The 26,880-nt window shown below is 43.8% G+C and overlaps 1 protein-coding gene across 2 annotated transcripts in view; it reads left to right on the top strand.

Moving 5' to 3' along the window:
• Positions 1-26,880, top strand: part of LOC138283476 (complement component C6-like) — a 337,439-nt gene that overhangs the window by 289,309 nt on the left and 21,250 nt on the right. For both annotated transcript variants that reach the window (XM_069221431.1, XM_069221430.1), the window contains 3 exons: positions 1,176-1,367; positions 16,439-16,520; positions 19,944-20,182. In XM_069221431.1, coding sequence (XP_069077532.1) covers positions 1,176-1,367; positions 16,439-16,520; positions 19,944-20,182 — 513 coding nt within the window. The remainder of the gene's footprint in view (positions 1-1,175; positions 1,368-16,438; positions 16,521-19,943; positions 20,183-26,880) is intronic.

The following is a 26,880-nucleotide window of genomic DNA, read 5'->3' as shown; positions in this document are numbered from 1 at the left end:
ACAGTGTCTGTGTTTGTCTGAAGTGTCCCCAAAGGGGCTCTGGACCCTAACATCCTTGAGAGTATGCTGTTGGCCAGTACTACTAACTTCAGGCAGTGACTGATAAGAGTCTCTACTAACACAATGCCCCAAACTTCCCATGAAATCCATTCTGCCTAGTTGTCTCAGCACCTCAGCTGCTATAGGCCAGCCATCCACAACCTACTGAGAATAAGACTCACAGATCTTCTCCACCTCATCCCAGGAGTGAACCAGAAACTCAAAAGCTCCTGCTTATTCATGACACTACCCAGCTCAACTTTGGCTTTGGCACAAAAATCTGATTACACCACCCATTCCATGAGAACTTTACATTTGCTGCTAACGAAACAACACATTGACCTCATGGTCCTAACCTTCTCGCAAAAACTTCCAGCTTCAGGCACCTTAGTTTGCCTACTTTACCAAGTTTATCTGCCAATTGAAAACTCTAATTTGGGGGGTAGATCCCTGAATTTCCTATTCTAAGCCTCTGTTGTGCTGCATATCTCAATTGGACCCCATTGTTTAAAATTTAGAAGAATGCTGAAGACCAATCTGTTCCACTATGGAACTTACAATAATGAATGCAGTCACACTTTGCCACCTGCAACCCATATGTTCCCCCCACTTCTTGTCCTCCCCTTGATGCCCTTGGTGCCCTCAAGTAGCCATCTGATGGTGCAAACATTCTAATAAACAATAAGGATAAAGATTGAACGCTTTGGACCCCTACAATTGTTTTTAGACTATTATTTGTATTTTAATATCTATGGTGAATGTGTTGACAAGACACTAAGGGCCAGATGTAGCAAAGGTTTTTACCCATTCTGTGTCTATGGGAAAAAGTGTTCGTACATATGGCCCTAAATGCTTCTTGCACGAGCAGTAACGTTTTCTTTAGCACATACTCATACTTGTGCACAGCTATTGACCTCAAAGTAATGATGGGATATTCTACAGTAGACAAAAAGTAATAACAAAGAGGTTTATGGCAGGAAATAGGTATCATTGGGCAGAGGTTAACTCCTGGGAGGTAGCTCTCTTCACACTTATCTTTTTTACTTCAGTTTTAAACTTACTAAAGACAATTTCACATTATGATGCATGATGTTTTACTGTCTTATTATTATTTGTCATTTCTTTTTCCTATGCAGAAACAGTGTGCAGTAGGCCACCAGTGTCTGAACCCGTCTCACTTTCCCCTTACCTAATGGATTATAAAATTACTGCAAGTATCCAACTAAGTTGCCCACCTGGATTCCATGTTACTGGCCGAACACACTACACATGTGGAAAGGATCTGACATGGGAACCTCCCATTTTGAAAGCAATTGCCTGTGAGAAAGGTTGGTATTCTGTGCCTGGAAGTCTAATAGCACTGCATATTCAATAAATCTGTGATTCCCTTCACGTGGTGCCAAAATCTATGCCTAAAAAATCTTCTAAATCTCCAACGTAGAATGACCACATGACAAGTTGCAAAATAGGTAAACTGAATCCTGAGAAGGGAGATCTGATAAAATGTGTGCTGAAACTGAGCACCCTACCCTCAGGTGTGTCTTTGTGTCATTTGTGCATGTACCAGTAAGTTCATGCATTAAAAATATGGATTTGTTTCTAAAAGGCATCAAGGAATCAGATGAATGGGTAGTGCACACAGCACACCAGATGCACACTGGCTCCGCAGGTGGAGATGGGCCACTTCAGTGGTGATGTGGCTAGATGGCTGCATCAAGTGCAAATAACTGCAGTTGTAGAGACAATCCAGACAACCAGCATTGCCAGTGGGGCTACAGGTAACTTAGTAGACAGCGAGGTGTCCAGCATTAGTAGTATGTTTGCTGCAGATACACATGTCCTGCGTAGGAGCAGCAGCCAGCAGGTTGCACCTGCAACAGCTAGCACCCCACATTCCGGACATAGTGCACAGAAGTGACTTCAAACTGACAGTGTGCCTGTGTGGTATTAAATTTGTTTCCCTAGGCAGTGAAGTAACCGCATAACATGTGCAACCACAATACGCATTTCACTCGTGATGGACAGGGTGTCAGTTCTTGTTATTGCATACACTGATATTAAAGTGTTGCCGTTTTGTTTGAAAAACAAACAGTTGTTTTCTTTCATGGAGGTTTTGGGTGCATGTGGATTTCTTAGCATGCAAAATAATGTCTTGCTATGTGGTCCCTGTGCCTTCTCTCCTCTGCTTTCCTCAACCGGCTGTTGAGCAGGTGGAGCAGGGCCATCATCCGCAGAGTCAGATCCTGATACCTCTATGTGTAAATCAAGGCTGCAGGCTATGTTGGGCAGTATTGCGCAGGTTGCCACTGTCTTGCACACAGTTACAGGTGCATACTGCAAGGCTTCACCACTCTTGTGTAGATGCCGGAAGCATGACTTCAGAAGGCCAAACGTACAGTTAGTCACAGACCTTGTGTGCCTATGTGCCATGCTGTAGTGCCTTTCCTGGGGAGTGTTAGGAGACAAGTAGGGTGTCTTGATCTAAGGCCGCAGGACATAAACACTGTCACCTGTGGAGACACATATGAGGGTTAGACAACATACATACAAATGATTGTACCACAAGACATTTATGTGCACAATCCATTCCCGATCCTTCATCAAAATCCCCTCTTTCTAGTCGCTGGTATATGCCACTGTGCCTGTATGTATAACAGTCATGAATGCTCCCTGGGTATTTGGATACAAGGCCTGTGATGATGTTCTGGGCATTGCAGACTACTTGTATGTTAATGGAATGTGTGCTTTTACAATCCCGGAATACATATTCGAACCGGGATGGGGGACATATGGGCACATGGGTCCCGTCTATGCATCTGATGACCTGTGGGAATTCGGCTATCTGGTAGAATTGTGTTTTTGTATGCTGCATTTCCAAACCGTCCCTGACCAGGTAGATGTGCTGATGTTATTGGTTGAGCACGTCTAGGAAGTTGTCTGTACCATGAATCCATTTTCCCAGCTTAATGCATTTTTTGTAGACAGCAGAGGTCGGAAGCACAAACAAGCATTTACAACCCTGTGTTTCTAGGCTTTGTTGACAGCAAAACATACACTAATTCGGTAATATTTCCAGTTGATGTATGCACGGGAGGCACCAAAGATAAATGAACAGATCCTTCCGCGCTGGCGCAGCAGAGAAAACAGGATCTTGATACAGTCCCAAGATTAGTTATCCATGGTGTATGCTTACAGGCAAAAAAGAGTTGGATGTGCAGGACCTAAATGAAACTGCTTGAACTGTAATCCATGTAAAGATATAGATATAGCTATAGATGTAGATATAGATAAATAAAATGTGTGGGTTCCTGGAGTTTTTTCATAGGACCCTGCTGACAGTGCTGTGAAACACTGGGTTGCCCAATGACAAAGTTGCCTGCTGCAGAAGCAGCAATCATTCTGTCTCCACCTCGGGAATAGTTTCTGTATCAGCACCATTTTTATGTCATTTGAGACCTGCCAAGTGTCACACATAAAGCGTTTTGCTAACACAAATCTGTCTAATTCTTGCATCAGTGCAGCACCAGGAATTAGTAATGCATTTTAAAAACATTGCAGTCAATGCCATGTTGGAGCCCCATATCAATGTGTTCCTCTGCAAATTACTGTTAACCTGTTCAAATACACATGGACACTGGCATGTATGACTCACTTGACAGATACAAAACTGTAACATGTTTATCACAGCACCTTAAATAGAGAAAAAGTTAACTGTGCATAAAACTGCGGTATCCAAGCACACTATGGTTGTGTTTTTCCTGCTAGGTGTAACATGATCTACTTACCACCAGTACGCTTTCAACCATACACCCAAAGGGCTCCAGGGGAAGCAAATGAATATCAAAGCACATTCATGACCCAGTTTCAGGGCAACCAAGTGCTATCTAAATTTTATATAGAGTGTACCTGCTTACCCCACACTCATTGGCAATGCCATCAGGTCTGGCTTATAACTGAAGGTGCCTCTTCAGTCACTGGTGACTTTAGGCACTCAATATGTCATCATAAAAGAACTGACTCACCCTTTCACTCATGCGTTCATTAATACGTGCATTGACTCTTTCTTTTCTTCAACCACCTACTCATCCACATTAAAGCATATACAGAAGCCAAATGGGCATATGCAAGATAAATTAGAAGAATAAAAGTAGAAAAATAAAAATGGTACTGCCTAAAGGGTATGCTGACATGAAAAAAACACAACATTGGTTGGCTGTCTTGCAGTGATATTCAGATATTGTACATTGGATATTGTTATCTTAGAATGATAAACAATTGTACACAATTGACAATACTATTCCAAGGTGGCTGTCCAGTTTAGTAGCAGTGGCAGAAGAAGGTTAATCCAAAAGCCCCTCTATGTATGTATGTATGTTCTAGCATTTTTAATTGGTACATTTTTAGTACAGGAGCCTGGAAGACAACTAAACTTTTCAGGCCTCCTCAAAGGGTCTAGTAAGGATTAACACATTGCAAACCTCCTACCTGCAGGTTTTGTCAAAGGGGGGTACTAAACACCAAACCCCTTGCCTGCTAAGTCAATTAGTGAGATTCCATGTAACAGAAATACCTGCCTATGTGCTTTAATAATGTTTAAAAGTTACACTTAAAGGCCTATTGGTGCTTACCATATGGTTTTCATAATAAGTGAAGCCTACTGTTTTTTATGTACTTTTTCATAACAGATCACCCCATGGCATGTGACATAATGAACCAATGAGGCTCATACCCTTTAACATATGTACAAAAATATAGCCAAACCAATATACAACCCTTCATATGACTGCCTAACATGAGCTCTGACAATACTGATATTCTATCTCTAGGATTTGACTAAGGGTTTAACCAACACCGCTCCTTGCCTATAGAATGATCCCTGAGCCTCCATGTAACAAAATATTTGTCTATGGTCTTTAACACAGTATAAGCCTATTGACGTTAACACTTGTTTTTCACAAAAAATAGGCCTACTATCTTTGTCATAACATTTCAGATCAGACCTATAAAATTGGAGATGCCTTTTCCCAGTGTACCAATGATGTCTCTTGCCTATATAATTGGCTTCACACCATAACCAACTCAGGCCTACTGTATTGAGTATAACCTATCACACAAGACAACCATGAGGTATACAATCATTACATTACAAATATATACAAAATTGGAGCCAGCAAATACAATACTATAAAGTAACACACTCCCCCACCATGATTAATATCTCTGAGCCCACCTGGTATCAGTATCTCTCACACCATTTTGGCCTTTCGACTAAGCACCCTGTAGGTGAGGCAAAAGCATCAACCTGTACCTCCATCGGCTCTCCAAAACAACAACGCAGCTGTTTTTTGGTTCCCCCTGAAACAGGATGAGAATTACTAAGTGCAGGAGCGAGGGAGCACCGGGTCCCAATGGTATCCCTGCCGCCCTGTAAAAAGAGGCCCCAGATTTCTGGGCAAAACATCTCTCGACACTCTATAATTGTATTCTTGTTACCAACATCATCCCGCAAGCATGGAGAGGCTCAACTATCACCCCCATCTATAAAGGGGGTGCGACTAATGACCCAGCAATTTACTGATTAATAGCACTCCTAGATGTCGAATCAAAAATCTTTGCAGGAATTCCCTTAGAAGAGCTTGAAACCTGGGCTAATGCCAACAACCTGATCCCATTCAACCAAACTGGATTCTCCGAAGGGGTGGGCACGACGGCCAATCTCATGGCCGTTGCACTATTATTTGACCAATGCCAACGTGCCAAGAAGCCCCTGATTCTTTCATTTATAGTCTACAAAGCTGCATTGGAGTGAGTAGAAAGAGGGAAACTCTGGTTGAAGCTCGCAAGTTGAGGCATTCCCTCCCAGTTGTTGAAAGCAATAGTCCTTCTCCACACAGATACCTGGGTGAGAGTCAAACTGGGTGGTGGGACGCACCTTTCTAGGAAAATTCCCACTCTACAGGGTCTGCATCAGGGATGTGTGCTTGCACCCCTTCTCTTCAATTTATTTTTGGCTGACCTACCGGCAGAACTGGACAAGGTGAACTCACATTCACCAAGGCTGGGGCAAACTGCCATGACGAACTTGATGTACGCCGACAATCTCATCCTTTTCAGCCACACTAGAATAGGCCTGCTGAGGCTACTTAATGCAACAGCTGAATTTGAAAAAATAAAAAATCATGCCCTTTAAGACGACTGGGCGGACGCGACATCAGTGGCACTTGGGTAACAATAGGGTTGAAGTAGTGCGCGAATACAAATACCTAGGGGTTCTTCTTGACAGCAATGGCTCCTTCAAACCCCAACTGGAGTCCCTTAGTCAGAAATCCACCTCGTCTGAATTTGCGTTCAACAGCGTTAAAAAAGCAACTGGTTCTTCAACTTATCTGCCGTTATTAAAGGTCATTCAAACCAAATTAGTACCAACAATCATATATGTCAGCGAAATTCTAAGAGGCCACGGCGACGACCACTTGGACAAAATCACTAAGCTCTTCAAGAGGTTGTTCAGCTTACCAAATTACGTTTTACCGGCCCAAGTTCACCTAGAACTTGGCTTGGTAAGGCAGTCTTTAGCAAAGAAAGGGGCGTTTATCAACCTAAGCCATAAACTCAAGGTAGCAAAAGAAGGCTCACTAAGCTCTCTTATTTGGGTGGAATTGACTTCGGATCCAACTTCAGCCTTCCGCCTCTACCTTGAGTCCTCCCCGACAACATTGGGCCTGGGAGATCAGCTACTCCAACTCAGCTCACATCAGCTCGTCAAACTTGCAACAAAAGCAAGTCTCTCTCACATCTTCAGGACAAAGAGGCATTGACACAAACCCATGCCTGGTTGGTGCTATCATCATATGGCTCTCTAATCCCACAACTATATCTGGGAGCAGCAATTAATCCACGGACTAAAGCAGCCTTTATGAAATTTTGAATTGTCTGCCTTCTAACATATGCTCACCTTCCAAGGTGGACAACATGACCGACACTTGTCGATTATGCGGGCTGGCTCTGGAAACGCTAATCCATCAGATATGCCTATGCAAAAGCAACACGACAGATCATAACAGGCTCTTACGACCAGTTTGGCTTCAAAGGGGACTGCGCAGATGCAGACTGGCGATATTGGCAGGCTTTAAAGGGGACGACGTACAGCACAGCTGCAGACTGGCTCAATTTTCGGATAAATTAGCGCGCCTTCTTCAAGAGACTGAACAAGCGAGGCAAACGCGCACATCAGTCTGCAAGCAACATCGTAGCAATCCGTAACTTAGTTGAAACATTCTAACCCAAATCGATTTTATTTCTGTCTTTATGACTCCCTGTTTTTTTGTCTTCCCTTCTTTTTTTCTTCTTTTCTTCTTTTTTCTTTTTCTCTCTTTTCTTCGTGTAATGGTTTTTATTGACCGAACACGTGTTCAAATAAAATACAATACTATAAAGAATTATCACAGTGCAAATGTCTACACACGGGGTTTATTAGAGTAGGCGACCAACACCAAAACACTTGCCTACTTTGGGAATCTACTATGGTAATCTGTGAGAGTCCATGACAAATACCTCCTTATGGGCTTTAACACAGTGTAATAACAATTCACCAGTAAAGACCTATTGACTATAATGTATGGTTTTGACAATAAGTAAGCCTAGTCCATAGGCCTTGTCATAGATTTCCATAGTAAACAGATCAGACCTATGGCATCGGGCATCTTTTCCCAGTGAACCAATCAGACTGTTAGCCTTTTTCATTGATTGGTCACCATAACCAGCTCAGGCCTACTGGATTGAGCATACTTTTTCCCACAACACATGCAGTCTTAAAATATAAATACAGACAAGGTGAGAGTTGGCAAGAAAACAACTCCACCTTCTACTCTCAGAGTTTGTTCGAGAGAGTGACCAACACTAAAATGTAAGCAACATTAAAACTTTGCTGACTGCCTTCATCTGTAAAATTCGTGGAATGAAACACCTCTTTAAAGGCTTTAACACAATGTAATGAAAACACACTCTTAAATGCCTATTGGCTTTAACATATGCTATTCACAATACATATGCCAGGCCTACTGGCTTAGGGCATAACTTTAAATTTTAAGCACATTAGGCGTATGGTGTTGATGATTAAATTAGCACCCAAGGCAACCCAGGCACAAATTACTGAGCATAATCTTTCACACAAAGCAAAAAGTGCAATTCAAGGTATTTCTCCGTGGCCACTACACCTTCTGCGAAATCTGATGTTGCGTACAAAAGAAACAACATGTGGGACGAGCCAAAGCCCCTCTCTCAGTACTCTCAGTAGAATGCTCTTTATGCTGATCACATAAGATCTGCTGGCAGCTGCAACGTAAAGCCTGATCTAAAGCTCGAAAACATGTTATAATTGGACTCTTGTGGCACTAATGGTGCAGCAGACGGATGAACTGATGCAGGTTTATCCATGCTGCAGCTGGAATCTGGACCATAGCTGCTGCAGTCAGTGTGGTGGGACAGCACTAGGATGGACGCGGTTTGTGCTGCAGCTGCTACATAACCAAAAGGACCACAGCACGCAGCTGGTACTCTTTTGGAGGGCTGAGATAACAGGGTGAGCATGCTGGTTCAGTTTGCCAGGGGCTGCCTCAGTAATCTGAATGTTTCAACCAATTGGGGTGGCTCAGACAGGTATGGGGTGTAGACTGGCCAGCACTGCTGGTCTCCCAGGGGACTGGGAGTCAGATGGTATCAAGAAACATAGAGGCAGGGTGATTCCCCAGTCCTTGGGGAAAAAAATAAAATAAATTACACGATTAATATTATTGTACTGTGCTGCAATCTACCATCAGAAAGAGTGCTGGTGTTCAAAATAGCTGTAGATGCACAGCACAGGTAGCTAGTTGCCTCCAATTGTGTTAGTTATGGCTTTTTACCTTTTTTGTTTTAGGGCCTCCTTACTATTGGACTTAACGTTGAGCACCAAAAACGCCCCATTAACAATCGATCCTGAAGGTAGCTAGGCAGAGAAGTCCAAGTCTTATCCAAGGAGGTGATATATGCTCCAAAACCTGTGTGCACAATAAGTATTTATAAATCACAGTTCAGCCAATACTTTGGCATTCAAAACAGAAGTATTTTAATTCCATATAAAACAAAAACAGCCAAACACAAATACTTAGCATCAGAGTCCGATATACATTGGAGATTCAGTCTAGTCCTAGTCCAAAATCTGGGAACCAAATTTTATGTTACATGTTCCACCACGTTACTATACTGGGATCTCCACTAAAAAGTCTTGCTTTGGTTTCCAGTCGGCCCGGCTAATGTGCACTAGTTAGTGATAGTGGAGCTGATGGCAGCCTTGAACCTCCTGTGCCACTGAACGCAGTTCAAGTTGGGCCGGCACATTAGTCATTTTGGGGTGAGGAAGACAGTGGTACTGGTACAAATGGTGTTGCCTGGGGGAATGGGTGCTCAGGGTAGGAGGCCTTCAGAGTCCCGCTAGCCCAGGGATTCCTCCACCCAAGAGGGACTAAAGGTGACAGGTAACACAAGGGGCACAATGGCAAGACTCTAATGGGACACAAAAGATGTGACGACAAAACATGGATCTCGAGGCCCACGAGGCAGGGTGTGGTTGTGGAGTTCTAATCCAGGACCGCCACTCACGGTCAGATGATGCAGTGCAGGAGAAACACAATCAGTCATATGAGCTTTCATTACAGGTTGTTGTGGAGCTTCAGTGGCTGTGTAAAACGGGCTTAAGGATTTTTGCCTTGGCCGATGCACCCTGAGGCCAGAAGGCATGACCAAGCATGCTCCAGGCCCTGGTGATGGCAGCCAGGGGCACATGGGAAGCTGGGAAGAAAGGCGAGTGAACAAAATACTTGACCACCTTGTACAGATGTTTTATGAAAGGATTTATTTACAATTAAGCTAATTATTGGACCTGGGTCTTTTTGCAGGGTCATCCCCAAACTTTTTGCTTTCTTCCCCCTATTTTTTCTGATCTACTTTTGTTGGCTTTAGGACTCTGGGCACTTTACCACTGCTGAACAGTGATAAAGGGCAAGTGTTCTCTGTCTAAATGGTGACTAGTTTATCCCTGATTGGCATATATGATTTACTAGTAAGTCTCTAGTAAGGGGCACTATGTGTGCCCAGGGCCTGTAAATCAAATGCTACTGGTGGGCCTGCAGGTCTGATTGTGCTACCCACGTGAGTAGAACTGTACATATGTCTCAGATCTGCCACTGCAGTGTCTGTGTGTGCAGTTGTAAACTGCCATTTCGACCTGGCAAGTGCATCCACTTGCCAGGCCCAAACCTCCACTTTTATTACCTGTAAGTCACCCCTACGGTAGGCTCAAGGCAGCCCATGGGCAGGGTGCAGTTTATTTAAAAGGTAGGACGTACTGGTGTATTTTACATGCCCTGATAGTGAAATGTTGCTAAATTCAGGCTTCACTATTGCAAGGACTCTCTCTCCCATTGGATAACATGGGGATTGCCTTGAAATATCTTTTAAGTGTAATTTCTAATTGAAAGCGGATGGAGATTTGGAGTTTGGGGTCTCTGAACTCACAATGTAAAAATACATCTTTTGGTGAAGTTGGTTTTTAAATTGTAATTTTGCCACTTTTAGAAAGTGGGCATTTTTCTTGCTTAACCATTCTGTGCCTCTGCCTGTTTGTGGAATACACGTCTGGGCCATGATGACAGTTGGTCTGTTTGTGAATTCAGTCAAGACAGTCACACAAAGTAAGCATAGGTGTGCCTAGCATATCCCGATGGGTCTTCCTAGGCTAGAGTGGTGGGAGGAGCTCACACTTGCACCTGAATAGGGCTGTGCCTGTCCTTATACAAACCAGTCTCCAGCTCCCTGGAGTGTGTCTGGGGCCAGGGTAGGAAAGGCAGGGTTGTGTGAACTACAAAGACTTTACTTTGAAGTTTGTCTACTTCAAAGACAGAAATGAGTATATGTACTGGACTTCTAAGACCACAACCTAGGAACACTTCTGGACTGAGGATATTCTGCCAGGGAGACAAGCTAGCTGCTGTAAGAGGGACAGACACTCTGCCTGTTGCTTTGCTGTGCTGGCCTGCTCCTTGCTGCTTCTGTCCTATGAGTTAAAGGACTGGACTTTACTTTCTACATCCTGCTTCCAAAGATTATCCAGGGGCTTAGACTGAGCTTGCCTCCTGTGAGAAGTCTCAGGGACAACAAAGACTTCATCTGCCAGCTCTTGAGCTCTCTTGCTTAGAGTCCTGACTCCCCATGTGGTGTCAAATCCAGTTCCTGAGCCCTTGGGAGTGAGTTTTAGTATAACCAAGAATAAACCAAGTACATCAACTGCAGAGCGATTTTGGAACCAGCGTCACTGCCCGACACCATGCCGCTGCCTGCACCGGAGCTGTGGACCCCGCTAAGTGCAATAACCATGACTGACGCTGCTGCAGCGCCTCCGCAGTCCCGCCACAGTGTAAGTCCTCAGTGCAGTGTCCCCATCACCTGACTCCGCTGCTGCACCTGTGGCCCTGTGGGGTCATTGCAAAAGTGCAAAGTCAATGCCTTGCGTCTTAATCTTCTGGATTTATCAACACCACCAGATAGTAAGGAACCGACGCCTCGCCACTGATGCCACATCAACTCCCCTGAAACCGTAAGGAACCAACTCCTCTGTGGGTTCAACAGCAGGAGCAGCCCTTCTCTTTCTGAAGTCCAGTAAGTGCAGACAGTGCAGTCTTCCTGGGTGCAGCCTCTCTTTCAGGGGTCCACAGGATCAGCAGGTGCAGTCTTTCTTCTGTTTTTTTTCTGAGTCCAATGGTGCTCTGAGGCTGGAAGCCAAGGGCACCACTTTTATGCCAATTTCAACTTTTTGGGTGGGGAGGAGTTACTAGTCATTGGGGCTACAATTCCCATGGGGCACCCTAATCCACTTTTACCTCATTTCCTGTGGGGTTGTCGTTAAATAATCCCACAGTGCATCTCTCTGTCCATATTCAAAATGTCAAGGCCCTTCTTCCCTGTGACAGAGCCATGGGCAAAACCCTGAGGTATGTCCACTATAATGAGTCACCTCTCCTGGAAAATCAGCTCTGCAGTGGGTTCCCCCCTGCAAGAGATGCCACCCTGTCTACCTACACAAAGAAGCAGGCAAGCTAAGATGTGACTCACATTTGCCTCTCAGAGGAGGTAGCCTCTTTGAAGCTTGGCCATCTGTGGCTACCACCTTAGGGCCATCCTGGGAGGAGGAGGTTCCACTCACTCCCTCCATCAGATCCTTTATTCCTTTTCCTGGGAGCCCTTCACTCTTCTTAGGAGGAGGGCAGCAGAATATATTGGATGACAGCTGCTGCAGTTAATCAAAAGCAACTACTAGAAGTTTGGGGCCAGAAAGTGGCAACTTTGTAAAGACATGTAGGCATTAAAAATTACTTTAAGTCTGACATCAGCATAAAGTTGGGCTTAATGTAATGATTAACTGATTCCATGGAGTACTACTTTTGGTGGTCCCAAAGGGAACTTGGCACTTTGCGTATAGGCTAGTGAAACTTCATGTTAGCCAATGGGGCTACTGACCTTGGTACAGTGAAAACAACAAATTTGAGTTTTTACTGTTACTGTTAAAGAATGTAAAGTATAAAAGGAACATGTCTTTCTCTTTACTACTTAGCATCCTGCCTTGTGGGCTGCTAAGGCCTTCCGCGTAGGTGACTTTTAAAATGTTAAAAAGGAAGGTTTTGACCTTGAAAAGGGTTTATTTTGCCGTGTCGGGTTTGCAGTTTAAATGCTTCCCATCTAGGTTTCAGTGGCAGAGCTATATTTTCACCTTGTCATTGCAATAGTGGCACAATGAGTGCCACAGTCCACTAGTGACATTTAACTCACTAGCCCTGGATGCACTTTGTACCATATACTATGGACCTATAGGTAAATTAAATATGACAAACAGGGATTAGCTAAATTGCACATACACATTTGAAGGTCGGAGCACATGCACCAGAGGCTGGTCAGCAGGGCCCAGTGCACTTCAGAGTAAAAAAACAGCAGCATTAGTCCAAAAACTGGTTACATGGTCATACAAAAAGAGGCACTTTCTTAAAATGTGGTGCCCCGATTTGCAGTTTATTGAGTGAAGGTATACTCTTTCTTGCTATAAACTTGCCTCACTAACACCAGGAGTGTGGAACATGCTCCAATGTGGAGACAATAACCAAAACATCTTCACAGCTTCAGAGTTGGGTTTCTTTTATGAAGAGTGGGGTTGATTCAAGAGAGGCCTTTATGGAAGAGACATGGTAGCTCTCCTTACTTGTGCTATCTCTATTAGATTACTATGTGATAATTATTGCACCCCATGGGTTTTCCCCAATGACTTTCACAAGGTAAAAACGGATCGCTGCAGGGAAAAATAATAAAATTGCATGTTTCTGACATTATCGTAGAGGCAAACACTCAGTGTAGCTGTATGATTCCACACTCAGAGGTGTAGCAATTAGAATGATGAAGTAGTACTTCACACTACATATATTGCACCAGAGAGTTTTATTATGTATAGGGTGTGGTTAGTGGTGTAGCAAGGGGACAATGGGACCTAAATCAAACAAGGACAAGGACCTTCTGCACCCCAGTTGGATAGTTAATGACAGTAATACTTGGGGTGAAGTGGCGTTACATTTACACCAAGAGCTTACCAGAATTTGTGAGTATCAAGAATAAGGCAGTGCACATGCTGCATTGTTAATCAAAGTGTTGAGGGATGCTACACTCCTCCTGTGGCTGGATGTTCCTACATCCTAGTCTGTGCTGGTGTTTCCACAGTTGGGGTCACCTACTGGATCGGTATAGAGCATCAGATGGGAAGTCTATCAGACTCTGAAGTGTTGTACTAGAAAAAGGGTGTCAAATTTGGGTTCCTTGTTGTGAATAAGGCTGATGTAATGCATTACAATAAAGGGCGATTGATAAGTCCTGAGAACTGCCCTTTGCAAGATCGTGGTCTGTTCAGGAATCTTCCCTAAAGTTTCCAACCTAAGCTGAAGTTGAGTCTTTTCCTGTGATATCAGTTCCTGTTTCAATCAGGTATAAAGGTGGCATTTAAGAGTGATACATGTGTTGTATCACATTTGTTATCCTATTTTTGTCTCATTCATCATCTAAGCTTTTTCACCTTGATTTTTGCGCCTTACCATCTTGATCCTCTGCTAGAGTCGCTGTCTGGCTGTTGAGTCTTCCCTGATGTGAGGGTGACGCTTGTGACATGCTGTTTAATGTTCATCTTCAATCAAGAACTACAAAGTTTTGGAGGAGTTTTTTGCCGTTTTGATCTTTTTCCTCTAACTCGGGCCCTCTTAAAGAAACACTTAAGACATTTCATTTGTACTATTCTGAGCTGTGTGGTATCATAGCTACTGGGAAAGGTTGTCCTGTCCTCAGGCAATCAAGGATGAAACTTGACAAATCTGTTCACCGTTTACTCCTTGACAAATGGGCCTCCCATATCCCAACGCGCCAAGGCACTGACGCATTATTGATAGGTATGCTCATGGGTGCGGTAATACCACACGAAGATAATGGCCCATTTGTAATGCAGTCTTATTTGTACCCTGTGCATAGTTATAATATCGAAACAAAAAGGCAATCAGAGGTTTATCTGCATAGGATCACATTATGAATACTCCATTATTTGTTGATGTATTATTGCATAAGGTAAATAGTGTATTGTAATACCTTGTTCAAAATTACCATCTGTGGTACTACTTCTTCATTTCAGGTTCTGCGCTTCAGAATATGGAGCAGAAACATTATACTGCATATTTTCCACCTTTCTGAGCCACAGAACTCACAATGTTGCAATTTTCTCAACACAAATTGCACCAGGTTTACCTAGTGATATTTAGGTAAGGAAAAATCGTGTAACAAGAGAGAATTTCCACTGCTGGCTAGAACGGCGCTGGAATGTCTGAGACGGAGTGTTATCTATAAGAAACTGGTACTGGCATACATGCTGGCAATACCTATGAAGGGACTGCCAAACACGTTGGGACACCCTACCCTCAGGGGCTTACACGAGTGGGAAACAACAGGGTTTGACATTATTGGACACTTACTTCAGGGTGGTACCCCTATAGTCTTGAAGACATTGGTAGGTGAATGGGATGTTGCAAGAGGACAATTCTTGCTATACAGCAGGATAGTGCATGCTCTTAGGAAGCAGTGGAAAATAGACCCTATTGAGCCCACATGCAATGCTATAATCTCTCTACGCAATAGGATGAGGTGGAAGAGTGGTCTCCTCCCTCTGTAAATCCCTACTAGAACACAGGGGTTTCCTTGCAGGCACTAAGAGACAAATGGGAAAGCTTTGAGGGCCGTGAATTCAACAACAAAAAGCGGCAAAGGGTTTTAGAATAACAGTAGAAGATATCCCGTAATGCCCACTTTAGATGTATCCAGTTGCATATATAGCTTAGGGCGTACCTTACACCTTATAAAATTGGTTGAATACACTCAGAGGCCTCCACTGCCTGCCTAAGGTGCAGAGACAGCACAGCAAATTTTCAGCACATGGAGTAGAGCTTCCTAGCAATACAAAAATATTGGATTGCAGTACTAGCCTTCGTGGGTCGCACCACAGGAAAGACTAGCATGGGGAACATAGAAAGCTGCTTACTGAGGATATGCATTTGACCCAAGAAGAATGCTGTCACTAAGATTGTGGACCTTGCCATACTGTTGGCTAATCAGGCCATAACCATGACCAAGAGGTGGAAAGCAGCCATGCCACCTGCATTAGAAAATTGGAGGCGAGAGGCAGTAGATTGGGTTGAGGTAGAGCACTCTGCGTGGAGGAAAGGCGAGGGTTACGTAAAAGACCCTCTGCAGGAATCTGGAACAAGTTAGTGCACATTTACAAAGATAACGCATAAGTTACCATAACCGGCCACTACAGCTATTGATTGTGTACATTGTTGGGAGCCACTCCCAGTGACACTGAAAGTATGTATTAAATGAGTGGGGGGAGCGGTGGCGAGCTGTGAGCGGAGGGGAGCTACCTGGTGTGGAGGTAACATCACCCACAGTTGATGTCTGCTTAAGATGATCCCTTATAGCGGTAATATCTTGACAAACGGGTATAGAAAGGTACATGCAATGACTGCTATTTAACAATATATGCCCTAAAAATTTTGTTCCTACCAGAGAAGTTGTAGAATTTGAACAAATCAATAAGAATGTGTTTACATAAAAATAAGGAAAATTGAGAATGGTAATTTCACATTATTTGGAATCCTGATTCAGGCGTAAACTGCTGTTTGTGCCTCAATCGGGATTCCAGTAGCCCGCAGAAAGAGTTCTATAATAATTTGATGTTAGATAGCCCCAAACACCTTTTACATGGTTTAACTCCGATCTATTTGTATTGCAGATAGACCACCAGGTAAATGCAACCCCGGGCAAAAGGAAATTGGATCTGAATGTGTTTGCTTGTCTCCTCAAGAGGACTGCAGGTATGTGGAAGGTTTACAGGAAACATTTTTGGGGAGTTTATATAATTTATTGTGTTAAAATTATGCACTGTTTATGCTGAACTGAGAACTGTGGCACACAAGCATGACTTGTGGTAGGAAGAAAGTGAGTATCATGCCAGAGTTGAGCAACATGCAAACTTGCTGTTACATACATTATTTGTTTACTAATTTGTTTCATTTATACGAATTCATAACTTTTCAAGGTCAACCCACAACGAAATACAAGCCTTGCACAGGAGAGCAAATATAATAAATAGACATTAGATCTTAAGTCTAAATAAACAGTCAACACAAGTGAGTCAAAGACAGAGGACACCTTTACAATAGGCCAGTTCTCAAATGCAACTCCAACCCAAAACAAGTTGCCTTTATAACAAAACAGGCCACTTTGATGCACTGTCTCACTTCCAGTCGAACCACTGAACGGCTCAAATAATGATCGTGATATAACTATACTTGGTCCCCAGAAACAAGTTCCAATATTCAGCAGTGCCTTGAAGGAAAGAAGCAAACTCTTAGGAACATTAGCCAGACCACATTCATTTAGTCCAGGATGGACACAACTAGCAGCTAAACCGCTGAGAGGATGTCATGATATGACACAATTCTTTCAGCAGAAAACCTTTTTAGTTTACAGACTTGGCAATGGTCTATATTTATGTTGTAGTGCCACTCCTAGAGCCAGTAAATCTAGAGATCTTGCTTAGACAGCTGTAAACTGATCGCAATGAACAGTTTATGGAACCAAGATTGAGTAAGCAGGTTGTAAGAACCATGTGAAATGTTTTGTAACTTCCAGTCTCAGTACTGGAAGCCTCTGTTTTTTTATTTATTGACACGATATCTAGAGAATGAATGTTGCCACAAGAAATGTGTAAAGCTTTGCAACAATGCAAACAGAAATGGCCTTCACTAAAAGGGATAAATGGGGCCATCGACATGGTCTTTGTCATAGCAGAGGCTGTGAATGAGGTTATATGGTTGGCAGTAAATAAAGGTACAGATATAGTTTCATAGCCTCCTCAAAAGCTAACACATTAGGTGCTGTCTGGATGTATTCAGGGAAGAATCAGTGGCTTGTTTAAAAAAACGTGCAGGCCGTAATGAGGTTGGTCACAGATGTGGCAGATGTTTAACCCCACAAACGTAGCAGTTAGGGCAGTAGAGGTTCACCACCAAAGTGGCCTTACCCACCAAAAGAGGGTGCACGTTAGGAGAAAATCTCCGACAGAAATCCATAAATGTCCATCATTGCTGGCAGAATTTACATCACCATATTTTCGCATTTGCACATGCACCCAATTTAGGGAATTCATTGTCAGTCTGCACAACTCTGATCTCCCTTTGACACTGCGGGTGTTTCCAAGCATGTAGGGGCACTATACTGAAGTCTGCACTGGGCATACTGTCCACTTATACTGGAATTGAAGTCAGTGTGTTATCACTTCTGCTACCAAAGCAATTTGGTAAATCAGCATTCATTCCCTTCATTTAGGGAGGGCCTGGACTTTGAGGCAAGTGCTGTAGTGGAAGATCTGGTGTACAGGGCTAAGGAACTCTGGCATCAGCAGAGCTAGAACCTTTCGTATGGGCAGGGTAAAAATTGATTACAATGCAAAATCCCTCCAAGAGTGAGTGATTGTCTGGTTATCTGTTTTATCCCATCAACTACTCATCAGATTATAAGCTTTCGTTTTAATGGGGCCATTCAGCATACAGAAAATAGCATTGCCCTTTGCCCAGCTTTGCCTCGCTAGCATTCACAAATAATAGGCAGTCTAGAATGGGTTTTTAGATATGCTGTGAGATCATTTACCTCTTGGCCCCCTTACAGGGCCTGTCTAAATGCAATCCCACTCCTCATGCACAGGGTTTAGATAGATAGATGTCACTGTGGTACACCACCAGCACTTGTGGGCCTATTCTTGAATACAAACGCATGTAGGGATGAATGCTAGCTACTGCCTCCGTAGCATGTTTCACTAATGTCAGATATGGTGTAAAACGCCTTGCTTGGATATCAGAATGTCAGAAGGAACCCTCAAGCACCGCTGAGGCAGTATCACACACTTTTAGTTCAGGCACATGCATAGTTTGCCACTGCAGAGAAATAATTCTCATGGATACTGTAAGAGACCATGATGTATTGCAAGACTAATGCCTACAATTACAAAAAATTGTGTGGAGGAATGCTTTGTGAAGGTAAGCAGCAAAAATAGCACACCATCCTATTTACAAAGCTTTGCACGCCGTTGACATCGTTGGTGCTACAAATGGAAATAATACGCTCCACGTTTTTATTGAGTGGTATCTTGTGTGACATTACAAGGGTGGCTTCCAGAATATGTGGAAATATTTCGAAACTAACACATATTATGTATTGAAAAAATAACACATTGTCACCCACTCGAACACATGCCTGTTGTTTACCCCACTTTTCACTCCGCACTAAAGCCCTGATTTATTATTACGCCAAAGCAAAGCAACACCGCAAGACAACTCGCTGTGCTGCTTTGTGTGACAGGGTGAGAACAGGAATGAGCCAAATCTAGCATGATGTGGACAAGGAGAGGACGTACCTGTTGTCTCCTTGCACTGGGGCACCCAATGCTGCCTGGCTCCAGTGCAGGGACCCTCGGAAATACATACAAATCAGAAGCATTCCTAGGTCAACCAGTGTTGGTAAATCTGGGAATGTGTCAGAATGCATGGGTGGATGCGTGGGAACACCCACGATCCACCCATGTAATGCATTCCCAGCACAGTGTAACGCAAGGCAGCGACACCAGGATTCCCAAGCCACTCAGGGTGCTTCTGAGTGGCATGGTAAATCGCATTCTAGGTTCTGCATCTCTCTTCTTCACCTAGCGTGGCACAAGGATGATGCAAAACCTTGATAAATCTGGGCCTAGAAGTCTACGTAAAGCCAGGTGGTGCTATTTTCTGTGTCTTTAGATGATTGACTTTGAGAGGAAGCAAAGAGATGTTGATTTTCCTGTTATCAGAACGTTAATTCTTCTTTGCATAACTTATCAGGGTTTGCCGAAGTGACATTTTACTCTGCACTAGCACCGACTTTTGGTGCAGGAAACCTGTTGCACGTCGAAGTTGATCACTGCTACTGGTTGCCCAACACTCCATCGCGAACCCTCAAGCTGCACCATAGTGTATATGAATCTAAGTATGTCTTCTGTAGGACCCATAAAATCTATATTTAATTTAATACAGTTGGTAAATTGAACAATTTTCCCCTATGTAAGAATAGCTCTAGTCCTTGCTCTATCTAAGTAAACGCCTGTCTTCCGTTCTCTAGGATACATTTTAAAGTAGCACAACCTTCTTTTAATCTCAAGTATAGCCCTCTTTTCTCTTCCAATCAATTATTTCTACTCTACTTTTTAGACACTATTCAGAAGATCTGTGCATATTCGATGCAGCCACAGAAAGCACTATTACAACATCCAGCTGTGAGTTCTTGGCTGAGAAGTGCCTGGGAGAAAAGCAACTTCATTTCCTGCATTCTGGGGCCTGCCAAGACGTCAATTTGAGCTGGGTCCTTGAGAGGATACAGCTGTCTGCAAACAGCACAGTGCAAGCGCCCTGCGGATATGACGTGTGCTATGACTGGGAAAAGTGTACAGGTGAGTTTTCCGAGCTACGCGCAGTCACTTTGACCTTAGTTGTCTCTTCAGTCTTAAAGTAGCAAACAGGGCATACGATTGCATGTCCGCGTCTGTTTTTTAATAGCCCTACATTAGTAGCATTCTAATATTTACATACAGTTTAAACATGCATAGGCAGTAGAAGAAACCATTTAATTTATTTGGCTAACACATTACACTTGATGAACACATTTTCTGGATATGCCGGTAAAATATACACTGACTTATGTAGATTCAGAGAGAACAATTATGAATTTGGTACTGCCCATTAGAAAATGTCGTTCTCGTCAAGTTAAGGAAATGCAGATGTTGTTTTTAAAAAACATTGCTGGACCAAAAATACAGCGGTAATCATTTTTATGTCCATCTTTCTCATCTCAGCCCTTACCCTTGAGGTGAGTTCCACCTCCACGACAGGAAAACTCCGGTTCATGCAGTGTGAATGTAAGTTCCGCTCACCTAAGTGGGTGACGTAAACAGAATTGGCATACGCAGCATATTCCTAGTGTTTCCTGTCTCCTATCCGAGGCGGCGGCCTTCGCTTGAGGAGTCGCTTACCCCTGCCCTCCTAAATCCACCAATCCCCTCACTTGGGCCACAGCGTGCCTGAAGGTATGATCACTCAGCTTATTGTGCCTCTTCATAAGAAGACCAAGGAGAGCAACTCTGCACTCTGCTAGCAACCCAGCGCCAGCTCTCCAGCTGCGGTCTTTAAGTCTCGGAGATGCAGGTCCCAGTGTTTACAGTTACTAGAAACAGGAGAGTGTCTGCCACCGGTGCAGCCGCAACTAGTGCTTCCATCTTCCCACTTTCTGCTGAAGTCAGGCAGGAGCCCAGAAACACATGCTTGGAAATACAAGCACCGTCTGTGCCAACACTGTTTGCCAACTTTTCTCTAACTGATAACACTATGAAGTGCACACATCAGAATGCAATAGGAGGCGTGCTGACGTGCCAGCATTGTGGTCCCTAGCCTTGCACTTATCAGTTTTAGAGGGTGTGTCTGCTGTGTAACAATCAGAGGATGATAAGCCTCAAACCTTGGACAAAAGTAGTCCATGCCTTACATGGTCGTTGTGTGTACTGAGGTTTGCACTGCTGTTGCCTTGGCTGTTCCTGGTCTGTATGGCAGGAAAGCTTGCACTGGTGCTGTCCATTCTGTTCTGTGCCTCCTAGTGAAGCTCCATAAACCTTCAGTATACAAAAGTTAAATCTACTGTGTGTGGCAATGGCAGTTTTCGCCTTGTCTGTTATGTTTTAACAACACTAGCGGGTACACAGGTTTAAGAGTTGTGGGACATGTTTTATTTATGCCTGTGTTTTGTATTTAAAAAGATACCTCTTTTGCACCTTACTGGGACACCCTTTTCTACACATGACCACTTCTACTATTTGAAGAATGAGAGACAGCAAGAGTCAGACAGACAGAAAGAAGCAGTGAGATAGACTCACACAGGCAGGCAAAGAGAGTAAGATAGAGACCCAGAGAAAGGTACATAGGCTGAGAAAACAAGAGATCAAGAGAAAGAGGGAGTGTGTCAGCGGTGGCTCCTCTGCAATGTTATTTTATTATCGTTTTATTTTTCAGCTGCTGGCTGAGCAAACGTGCGAAGGGAGGGGCAGGGCTGGGCCATGGGAGGGGGAAGAGGAGTGAAGTTGAGTGCACTTAAGTGCGCATGTCAGTTCGGACATCCTTCTTGGGCCCTCCAAACTGACAGGCACACTTAGGTTTTTCCAACCCAGCTGTGTTGCACAGACGGGTTGGAGAAACAGCACAGACTCCAGTGCTTGGTTTGCTGCTCAGACCAGTCCTGGTCCTGCTCTGATGCTAGGTATGTGTGTTTGAGCAACAGATGAGAGGGTCTAAAGAGAGAGAACAGATATAGGAACAGGCATTGGGAAAGCCATTAACTCTCACCTATATGAGATCTATTGGCTTTGTTAATGTTTTTAGCGATGTCACTCAGCAGCGCAGCCGCTATGCAACATGGCCAAAAAGAAAGCAAATACGGTCAGCGCTGGCCTCATCATAGCACTATTTTTCTTTACTTTCAGTCATGTTGCATTGTGGCCGCACTGCTGTGCAAAATGGCAAAAAAAGATTGACAAAGCCAATAGATCTCATATAAGTGAGGCTTCTTGGCTTTACCAATGCTTGTTAAAAGTGCTTCAGTCTTGAGCCGAGTCCCCACTCACCTACGCAGTTGATCTTCTCCCCCATGTCCTCAGACACACAACATCATGTCTTGGTGGAGAATAATGTAGCAAAAAAGGCACCATGACGTATTGCTGCTCTTCGTTAAATCATCAAATCACTCCAGTGCACATAATTTGTAGCAATAGAGAGAAAGTGTGCCTATCTTGCCTTCAGTAGGAAGATGAACAAACCTTCAATTGGGTTTTTTCCAGAAATCAGCATTTCTTTTGTATTGACAAATTCATTTTTGCTTACTTGTTAACCCCTTGGCTGACAGGCCTTTTCCCCCTCAGGTGCCAGGCCTTTTTTTGGCTATTTGGGGCAGTTTGCGCTTAGACCCTCATAACTTTTTGTACACATAAGCTACCCATGCCAATTTTGCGCCCTTTTTTTGCAACATCCTAGGGATTCTAGAGGTAGCCAGAGTTTGTGGGTTCCCCTGTAGGAGACCAAGAAATTAGCCAAAATACATTAAAAAAATCGTTTTAAAAAACAAAAATGGGAAAAAAGGCTGCAGAAGAAGGCTTGTGGTTTTCCCCCTGAAAATGGCATAAACAAATGGTTTGCGGTGCTAAAATCATCATCTTCCCAGCTTTCAGAAACAGGCAGACTTGAATTAGAAAACCACATTTTTCAACACAGTTTTGACATTTTACTGGAACATACCCCATTTTTCTATTTTTTGTGCTTTTAGCCTCCTTCCAGTTAGTGACAGAAATGGGTGTGAAACCGATGCTAGATCCTGGACAGCTAAACATTTCTAGAAACTAGACAACATTCTAAATTCACTAAGGGGTCATTTGTGTAGATCCTACAAGGTTTTCCTACAGAAAATTACAGCTAAAATAAAAAAAATATTGAAATTGAGGTAAACAAAAACTGCCATTTCTCTACACGTTTTACTCTGTAACTTTTTCCTGCGATGTCAGATTTTACGTCGTTACATCTGTGGGACTCTTCTGGTTGCAGGGATATATAGGGCTTGTGGGTTCATCAAGAACCCTAGGTGTCCAGAGCCAATAAATGAGCTGTACCTTGCAATGGGTTTTCATTGTATACCGCGTATACAGCAATTAATTTGCTGAAATATAAAGAGTGAAAAATAGGTATCAAGGAAACCTTTGTATTTCCAAAATGGGCACAAGATAAGGTGTTGAGAAACAGTGGTCATTTACACATCTCTGAATTCTGGGGTCCCCATACTAGCATGTTAATTACAGTGCATTTCTCAAATAAACATCTTTTTTTACACACTCTCTTACATTTGGAAGGCAAAAATGTAGGAAAGAAAAGGGGCAATAACACTTGTTCTTCCATTCTGTGTTCCCCCAGGGCTCCCGATAAAAATGGTACATCACTTGCATGGGTAGGCCTAATGCCCGCGACAGGAAACGCAACATGGACACAACATTTTTACGTTGATATCTGACGTGTTTTTTGCAAAGTGCCTAGCTGTGGATTGTGGCCTCTAGCTCAGCCGGAACCTAGGGAAACCTTCCAAACCTGTACATTTTTTAAACCTAGACACCTAGGGGAATCCAAATTGGGGTTACTTGTGGGGCTCGCACCAGGTTCTGTTACCCAGAATCCTTTTCAAACCTCAAAATTTGGCTTAAAAAACACTTTTTCCTCATATTTTGGTGACAGAACGTTCTGGAATCTGAGAGGAGAAACAAATTTCCTCCCACCCAGCGTTCACCCAAGTCTCCCGATAAAAATGGAACCTCACTTGTGTGGGTAGGCTTGGTGCCTGCGAAAGGAAATGCTCCAAAACACAACGTGGACACATCACATTTTCCCAAAAAAAGGCAGAGATGTTTTTTGCAAAGTGCCTAGCTGTGGGTTTCGGCCTCTAGCTCAGCCGGCACCTAGGGAATCCTACCAAACATTTGAATTTTTTAAAACTAGACACCTAGGGGAATCCAAGATGGGGTGACTTGTGGGGCTCTCACCAATTTCTTTTACCCAGAATTATTTGCAAACCTCAAAATTAGGCCAAAAAAACACTTTTTCCTCAAATTTCGGTGACAGAAAGTTCTAGAATCTGAGAGAAGCCACAAATGTCCTTCCACCCAGCACTCCCCAAGTCTCCCCATACAAATGGTTTCTCACTTGTGTGAGTAGGCCTCGTGCCCGCAAAAGGAAATGCCCCAAAACACTATGTGGACACATCAAAATTATCAAATACAAAACTACCTGTTTTTGCGGGTGGGGCACCTGTGTTTTTGGTCCTGGGCTTAGCCATATAGGGAAACCTACCAAACCCAAACATTTCTGAAAACTAGACACCTGAGGGAGTCGAGGGAGGTGTGACTTGCGTGGATCCCCCAGTGTTTTCTTACCCAGAATCCTCAGCAAACCTCAAATTTAGCTAAAATAAGACATTTTTCCCACATTTCTGTGTGGGCTCACCGCAACTGAACACATTTCCAACCACCCAGCGTTCCCCTCAGTCTCCTGGTAAAAATGACACCTCACTTGTGTAGGTTGGCCAAGTGCCTGTGACAGGGAAGAGTAAAAAATATATAGAAATTGAGGGGGAACCATAACGGGTACAAAAGGGCAGTTTGAAAAAAAAAAAATTTAGGCTGACAAGTGGGGCAGAATTTTTATTGGTATAGATGAGACAATGCTGGGTGGTAGGAATTTTGTGGACTCCTGCAGATTCTGGAAGATTCCATCACAAAAATGTGGGAAAAATGTGTTATCCAGCAAATTTGGAGATTTGCAGGGCATTGTGGGTAAGAAAATGGTGTGGGGTGCATGTGAAGCACACCACCCTGGACTCACCCAGATGTTTAATTTTCAGATGTGTCTAGGTTGTGTGGATTTTTCTACATGGCAGCATCCCAAAGTCCAAAAAGTGCAGCCCTCACCATTCCAAGTGGGACGATTTTGAGAGTTAGACAAGCTCTCATGGCCCAAATGTAAAACCAAAACACAAAGTAATCGAATGTCCTGTTGCTTGCCATGGGATAAGATGTTTTAGTCTGTGGAGGGAGAACTGAAAGACTGTTACCCCCCTCAGTTGGAGTGGGGCTATAAGCATGCCCATACTGGTTGGTAGCCACCACCCCACTATTTTTTTTTTTAATTCCCTGGCATCTAGTAGGTTTTCTGCCCCCCCCCCGGGTATTGAATCGTGGGTTATTGCCCCATCTGCCCACGGTGGGCAAAACAACTTTGGCCCCATTTATTTGGGGTAGGGGTATGGTCATACCCTGTAGGAGGCTGGACTGGCTTGTAGTGAGTACCAAGGGGTACTTGCACCTTGCACCAGGCCCAGTTATCCCTTATTAGTGTATAGGGTGTCTAGCAGCTTAGGCTGATAGATAATGGTAGCTTAGCAGAGCAGCTCAGGCTGAACTAGGAGACGTGTGAAGCTACTACAGTACCACTTAGTGTCATATGCACAATATCATAAGAAAACACAATACACAGTTATACTAAAAATAAAGGTACTTTATTTTTATGACAATATGCCAAAGTATCTTAGAGTGTACCCTCAGTGAGAGGATAGGAAATATACACAAGATATATATACACAATAGCAAAAATATGCAGTATAGTCTTAGAAAACAGTGCAAACAATGTATAATTACAATAGGATGCAATGGGGAAACATAGGGATAGGGGCAACACAAACCATATACTCCAGAAGTGGAATGCGAACCACGAATGGACCCCAAACCTATGTGACCTTGTAGAGGGTCGCTGGGACTATTAGAAAATAGTGAGAGTTAGCAAAATAACCCACCCCAAGACCCTGAAAAGTGAGTGCAAAGTGCACCAAAGTTCCCCTAAGGACAAAATAGTCGTGTTAGAGGGAGAATGCAAGGAAAACACAAATCAGCAATGCAACAACGATGGATTCCTGTCTGAAGGTACCTGTGGAACAAGGGGACCAAGTCCAAAAGTCACAAGCAGCTCGGAGATGGGCAGATGCCCAAGAAATGCCAGCGGTTGGTGCAAAGAAGCTCTTACTAGGCTGAAGAACTGTGAATACTGCAGGAACGACAAGGGCTAGAGACTTCCCCTTTGGAGGATGGATCCCCCACGCCTTGGAGAGTCGTGCAGAAGTGTTTTCCCGCCGGATGGACGCCAACAAGCCTTGCTACACGCAAATCGTGCGTTTGGCGTTTTTGGACGCTGCTGGGGCCCAGGAGGGACCAGGAGGTCGCAAATTGGACCTGCAGAGAGAGGGGACGTCGAGCAAGACAAAGAGCCCTCACTGAAGCAGGTAGCACCCGGAGAAGTGCCAGAAACAGGCACTACGAGGATGCGTGAAACGGTGCTCGCCGAAGTTGCACAAAGGAGTCCCACGTCGCCGGAGACCAACTTAGAAAGTCGTGCAATGCAGGTTAGAGTGCCGTGGACCCAGGCTTGGCTGTGCACACAGGATTTCCGCCGGAAGTGCACAGGGGCCGGAGAAGCTTGCAAAGTCGCGGTTCCCAGCAATGCAGCCCAGCGAGGTGAGGCA

This window comes from Pleurodeles waltl, chromosome 1_1 (assembly GCF_031143425.1).
Source record: "Pleurodeles waltl isolate 20211129_DDA chromosome 1_1, aPleWal1.hap1.20221129, whole genome shotgun sequence".
Lineage (NCBI taxonomy): Eukaryota > Metazoa > Chordata > Amphibia > Caudata > Salamandridae > Pleurodeles > Pleurodeles waltl.
The sequence above is the reverse complement of the archived record's forward strand: the minus strand, read 5'-3'. Positions and strand labels throughout refer to the sequence as shown.